General features: G+C 35.8%; 1 protein-coding gene across 1 annotated transcript in view; it reads right to left on the bottom strand.

Moving 5' to 3' along the window:
- The window catches only part of LOC113233265 (myb-like protein X), a 6,832-nt gene extending 690 nt beyond the window's left edge, over nt 1–6,142 (bottom strand). The window contains exons 1-7 of the mRNA XM_026468319.1: nt 5,919–6,142; nt 5,664–5,841; nt 5,447–5,585; nt 2,744–2,855; nt 2,436–2,550; nt 1,001–1,609; nt 9–856 (exon numbers count right to left, since the gene is read on the bottom strand). Coding sequence (XP_026324104.1) covers nt 9–856; nt 1,001–1,609; nt 2,436–2,550; nt 2,744–2,855; nt 5,447–5,585; nt 5,664–5,841; nt 5,919–6,047 — 2,130 coding nt within the window. The 5' untranslated portion in view covers nt 6,048–6,142. The remainder of the gene's footprint in view (nt 1–8; nt 857–1,000; nt 1,610–2,435; nt 2,551–2,743; nt 2,856–5,446; nt 5,586–5,663; nt 5,842–5,918) is intronic.
- Nucleotides 6,143–6,698: the final 556 nt, after the last annotated feature.

Raw genomic sequence — 6,698 nt, 5'->3', positions numbered from 1 at the left:
CCAGGTGCAGGTAATGCTTTTTCTTTGACAAGTTTCATTTCTTTTTCTTTCTCAGATGGATGTAATCCTTTTGCAGAGGCTGGTAAAGCTTCTTCTTTATACGATTTTCCGTCTTTTGCATCGCCAAGCTTTTCTTCTTTTGGTTTTCTAAGTACTGGCAATACATCGTCTTTTTCAGATTTCTCTTCCTTTTCTTTTCCAGTTGCTATTTCTTTTTCAATTTTATCCTCTTTTTTGCCAGCCCCTTTTCGAGATTTGGGTAATGTTTTTTCTGTATCAGATTTTTCTTCTTTTTCTTTTTCAAGTGTTTTTAATCCTTTTCCAACAGGCTTTTCTTCTCTTGGTTTTCTAGATACTGACAAGACATTCTCTATATCAGATTTAGCTTCTTTTTTTCCAGGTGCAAGTAATGCTTTTTCTTTTCCAGGTTTCATTTCTTTTTCTTTTTCAGGTGTTGGTAATCCTTTTCCAGGGGCTGGCAATGATTTTTTTTTATCAGATTTTTCATCCTTTCCTTTTCTAGGCGCCGATAACTCTTTTTCTTTGTCAGATTTTCCTTCTTTTTCTTTTTCAGGTTTCCCGTCTTTCGCTTTATCAGGCTTTTCTTCTTTTTGTTTTCCAGATTCTTGCAATCCTTTTTTTATAGTTGGCAATACTTTTTCTTTATCTGGTTTTCCTTGTTCGTGCTTGTCTTCCGTCCCTTGTATGCTATCTTTTTCAAATAGCTGAGCTTTTCTTTCTGCTGTCTGTTCAATATCTTGTGATCCTTTTTCTCGCTTTTTCCGATCTATATGTTCTTCAGATTTTTTACTTCTTCCACTCTTACGTGAATCCTCAGACTCGTAAACATCATAACCTTTTTCACGTATATTTTCGTCAAGCTTAAAGGTGTCAGATTCAGACGTTATTGATGTACTCCTTTTCAGTTTTTCCTTCTTTTCAATACGAGCTTGCCTTTGTTTTTCTTTCTCTTGAAGTTTATAATTTTTCATTTCTTCACTTTTTTTCTTCTTTTCTTCAGCCTGCATGTGCAATCGCGCTTGAATGTCCTTAAATAATTCTGTAGAGCTTCGGATCCTGTCTCGTATTATTTCTTCACTCAAACTCTTTTTAAGAAGTTTCGGAAACTTATAATGGAAACTTTGTGGAAGAAAATTTTTGCCTAGATCCGTATTGAGTGGAGATTTCGAAATAACTTCCACAGTTTCCTTAAAGGAGACTTTTTTTATTGGCGATTCAACACCGCTTAAAGATTCCTCGTCTAATTTTAATGATGTTATTAATGGTCTTATCCTCGGGTCTGTTGCCGTGATTATTGGTCGTCTCTCTCGTCTTTTGATGGATAAATATAGATCCTTATGTTTAAATTTCGTTATCTTACTATCTTTTAGTAGCTCTTTAGCTTTTCTTCGCCATATTAATATACCGCCTGATTTTAGCTTAGAGTAAATGAACTGCTCTTTTATCAGCAGGCGATCATTTATTTGCGCTTGACAGTGTTCGCAGATATTCTTCGGAAGAATTCCCTCTACAATTGGGATTTGTCGCAGTGATTTTTGTGCACGATACATTATGTATCGACAACGCGGACAGCTCACTTTATGTTGATCTGAAATATAAAGAAAAATACTTACTTTTACCGTGTGTGATTGAAAACACAGATTCGTGTATCAGAATTAATAAAAAGGATGTGACAACATTGCGCGGGGTCGCGCGTGTTAGTAAATCTATAGACGGTCATAGCGAAACTCTGAATCGGGTTTACCCTCGCTTGCATGCAACAGTCAGATTATGAGGAAAAGAACTAAGATCTAACACCATTGTTTTCATGTTTTTTGTGAATAGATGTTTGATTCCCATCAAAACTCGCAGAATATTTTGAGGTGCAGCCAAAGTTCTTCGATTTGTCTTAAAAAATGTTTAATAAATCGGAATTTTGTATGTGTAATAACTTTTTTTTGTTGGTAACATAGTCAGACCTTTTCATTGTATCTGTTTGTCTCAAAGGACATTATATCTCCCAGGATGTAAAAATAGGGAATGCTATCTACTACACACACTCAGAAATGCGTGTCCTTTATTTTTGTCTGCTCCCGGGGAGCCCACCAACATTTGACTCAGTCAGCAAGAAAAAGGTTTTTTTCCTATTACAGAAGATATGAAAAAGATTTTGACGACACTTATGACATGACTCTGTTACTGTTATCTCAGCTGGGCCCTTTAAATAATCCTTTGAAAATTGTAAAAAGCCGGATCCATGGGGGCCATAAAAGAGAAGTAATAGTACTAAGTATTACTTTTTCAAGGCTGTAATTTATTAGGGAAACGTTAGGTCAAATGTCTAATAAGGAATTCCTGTAGTTACAACAATTCCGTGTCAAGTTTCTAGACATTTTTATTTTAATGTTTAATGTATATACATAATACACCTTTACCCATAGCTAGTGCAATGTCAGCAGCCCTCATCTTTGTATTATTAGTGCTTTCTGCAACAAACATTTTGTGGGCATCGTTGTCACCTGCATTCCCCGTTGTATCAGCCTTGCTAGTCTATAACAAATGAAGAATGTTCTTGAACAAAAATGTCCTTTACATTAGACAACTAAAGAACCGGGGAACATCATTAGATATTGTTAGATTTCTGTTTGTTATCATAGTAGTGTTCTATTTATCCTTACTAGGTTAATGCAACTTAAGTTAACACATTTTGTTATTTGTATTATTCAAAATATTTCAAACCAACCTTCGTATTCGGTTTGTGACTGTAGATCAATAGGTCTGTGCTTTTTATTTCTGCCACCTTTTGAACTTCTTTTGTCGACTTCTGGCATTCATCGCAAATGAGGCGATTTTGCCTTCAACAATGAACAAGAAATTGACCCACATGCCAACGAAATGAACAATTTAAGGTTATTAAAATTATTTTGATGGATAAGCGAAAAAGCAAGCTGTTACGTTAACTTTTTCGTTAGCAAGACAAGTAGCTGGAATGTCGTCGTTAGTAATGAACGTGCACAAAACACTAAGGTACACTCAAATATTTACCGATCATCCATAATTGTTTATATACAAATAATTAAACAGGAATCATATATATAACAATGACTTAATAAATTAATTATTCCAAAATTATTTGAGTACAATTAAGAATACAAATAAATTGAATTAACACAAAATACAAACAAAACTTATTAAAAAACTATTTTTTTTTCAGAGGTGTATCGAAAATCAAAAGATCATCTTGTCAAGTACGTGTCAAGTTCTTAGTCTATGGAATTCCATCCTGTAAAAGCTCTAAGGTCAAGTGTCTATACTAAATCTATGGATATCTACGTGTCAAATGCCATTTCTTTTATTTTTTCCATCCTATAAGGCCATTTTTATTAAATGACAGTTGCCACATTATAAAAGTTTTTGCCGCTTTGTTGTCTATAAAACAGCTATGTAAATCACCATAGATTTAGTATATATCACAGTCATAGATTTAATATACTAAATCTATGGTCGCAGTGCAGGGTTACGATTGCTGTGAGAAATATAATCGAGAGGAAGTGTGATTAAAATTACACAAATTTTTATATTAAATTACATGTAGGTTAAACTAATGTGACTAACTAGGATATTTTTGTCGAATTAGTTCAACTGATTAGTAATAGAGCCCCTTGTGAAAGAGTTCATCGTTCGAAGGATAAGGGTGCTGGTAAAATTACAGGCACATGGGACTTTTTCAACTTTTATCAGGGTGTCGTTAGTGGATTTAAAGCTCTGAGTGGCATTACGACTGTTAGGGACAGGCGTGTCGCTTACTACCAAGCGCACGACTTGTGCAGCAAAATACCAATAAAATTTTATTATTTACCCTTTTTTTGTAATAAATCAAAGACAATAAAACAAAGTTCGCAAATCAAATTTACTATAAAAATAAACCAATTGAAAAGTGACATTCGACGCAGACAGGGAGCGGACACACGGATGACACGGAATAATTGAATACATTCTTAAAATTGTTTGAACGACAAAGTTTTTTTTCTGCTGTATCCCGAGAACCCATAAGCAAATAAATAAACTTATCACCATTAAATTACACATCATGGCGCGGATTGTGGCTCTTCGTGCATTTCGTATACAAGGGCAAGCACGAACTGACGCGAGGTGCCTGCGCTAAATTAAAAACTATGTATTAAATAATACTTGTATCGTAGTATAAATTAATTGTACATTTTTTTCGTCTACCGCAATGAGTGTCTGGAGTAATCGCAGAACTCGGAGCCGAAGGAGCAACACAAACCGGAGGACGCAAAGGTCGTGATAAAAATGCCTTTGTATGGTCAATTTTTGCGTTGATCTCCACTTTGGGACGAAGGTTTAGTTCGCGCTGGGCGCGAGACCGTTCAAATTTTCGTGCATATGCGACGCTGCGTTGTACACTTGCCAGACTGTCACTACGTGCAGGAAGTCGATCTACCGGGGTAACAACTTTCCCTACATCTGTTGTATCGTAGTCGATAATTTCTTCATTATTTAGAACCATACCCATATTCAATTTTAATGTTGTAGTCCCATCATGAAATGACAAATATATTTTTGTTTGATCTAAAATTCGTAAAGAGAAATATCTATTTATTTTCAGGGCCTTCATTTTTATTTGGAACACGTTGAATTTTGTTTTGAGCTTCTTATTTTGTTCTTTAATGAAATTGTCAAATTCTATCGCTATCATATCTTCCTGGCCTGCGTGAGGCCCAATATCTTCTTGTGTTTTACCAAGTTTTAGTATGGTAGGATCTTTTTGTTCCAGTTGTGTATCTATCATAACATGCTGTAAATCAGGAGGTTCATTCAAGGAGTGCCATTTCCAATGCGAATAAGGTCCCAGTCCTCGATCCAAAACAACTCCTTCCATTTGATTATATTTGAGACTGCATTCATAATAAAAAATAAATGTAAAGTAAGTTCCTACAGGTGTACCAAAAAGGTGGAATCATATTTCGCCTGGAGAACTTACTCATGAAAATATACATCTACAGAATAAGTCATTCAAATTTGTGAAAAACAATCTCCGTTCAATCTTTCAAAGCGTGCAGTCAAATGAAACTTTAAATGTGGACATTTAGTGTTACAGGCGTTATTGTTGTTCGATTACGATCACTATACCAGCTGTAACGTGATCGACCTTTTTTGGTACACTCTGCATAAGTGGATAGACATCTAAACGAAATATTTGACGATGCTACGACACAGCGTTGTAGTATGAAAGATGATGTGGTGACTAAGATAGAAAGGGAGATGCTTGAATGGTTTGGTCATGTAGAAAGAATTTAGGTTGGTAGATTAACGGTACTTTGTAGACTGAATGTGGATGCAGGCGTGAGAAGGGGTAGACCTTTGCGTGCATATCTACAGGCGTATATGTATGTATATATGCATGTTTGACGACGATAATTACCGCACTTTACCGCTGTGGTCAAGTATAACGCCATTTCCAAGAAAATCGAACAATCCTAAAACGGTTATAGGATGTGAACGACCTTTTTCGTCCGGCTCTCCGTTGCTGTAAATTATGAATCGTTGTTGCGTGTTATTTTCTGAAAGAAACGGGAATCGTAAGGGACAACGGCGAAATCTAAAGTACCTATTCTGTTAACAATAGAATTGTGAATAACCCTTAGCGTCATAATAGTCCAGTGCCAAGCGGCCGTTGCGGTAGTACCAGCGTCCGCGACCGTTTTCATCAAATTCCGCCAATCTTTCTCCAGTATCATACTTCATAACGCCTTTATTCTTATTACGTTCGAACCAGTCGAACTCAGGGTTTACTGGTTGCATACGGTATATATTGACCTGTTACATTGTTTAGGTATTAAAAATTGGTACTTATCGTATTACAACTGAAGAAATAAACAGAAGTAGATAGTTACTTTGCGAACTACTTTTTCTACCGGTAGTATAGTCCAACCATTTTCAATATACTGTGGGTCTGAAAGTTTGTAGCGTACAATACCCTCAGCCCCCAATTGTTCAGTCTGCAATATTAGTTCAGAGTCCATTTCCCGGCATTAAAACAATAGCAGTGGCTACTGAAAAGAGTAAGTTACGCACTGTAGTTATCGATTGCCGCATATTAATAAAAAACCTTAGATACACCAGGAAACTCGGTTAAAATCAATAAAAATAATATTTTGTAAACTAAGCATAAATCTTATCGTAAAATTGAACAAAATTGAGAGAATTATTTTAAAAATATTAAAAACACATCTAAATCACGTTGTTTGAGATTGACGTTATATCAAATTCAAAATGACATACTAATCAGGTCAATTTTCCTTTATTTTTTTCCATCACTTAAGTAAATTTTCCTCGTACCGAACGTATTATTAGTGACAGCCAAATGCCAGTATTGTTTTTCTGTAAGAGAACGTCACTAAAGGAAACAATATATGACAAAGATGGAACACAAATAAAAACTCTTTCAATCTGACGGCACTACTCGCCCTGCGTCTGTGTGCCAATCATAAAGGATGGTTTCCAAAGTCTAAGAGCGGTTACACACAGCAATCGAACCGCAAATCAAACAGCAAGTCGATGCAGTCGCACGCTTGCATCGCTACACTTAGGATTCACATGCGATAGTATTGATGCAATCGAGCGTTTGTATCGATGCAGTCGCGCGTTTGCATCGACGCTGCAATTGTTGCTAA

The sequence above is a fragment of the Hyposmocoma kahamanoa genome, unplaced genomic scaffold (assembly GCF_003589595.1).
Source record: "Hyposmocoma kahamanoa isolate Upper Pololo Valley unplaced genomic scaffold, ASM358959v1 78, whole genome shotgun sequence".
NCBI classification, from domain to species: Eukaryota; Metazoa; Arthropoda; class Insecta; order Lepidoptera; family Cosmopterigidae; genus Hyposmocoma; species Hyposmocoma kahamanoa.
Note: the sequence above shows the minus strand (reverse complement) of the source record. Positions and strands in the feature narration are given on the sequence as shown.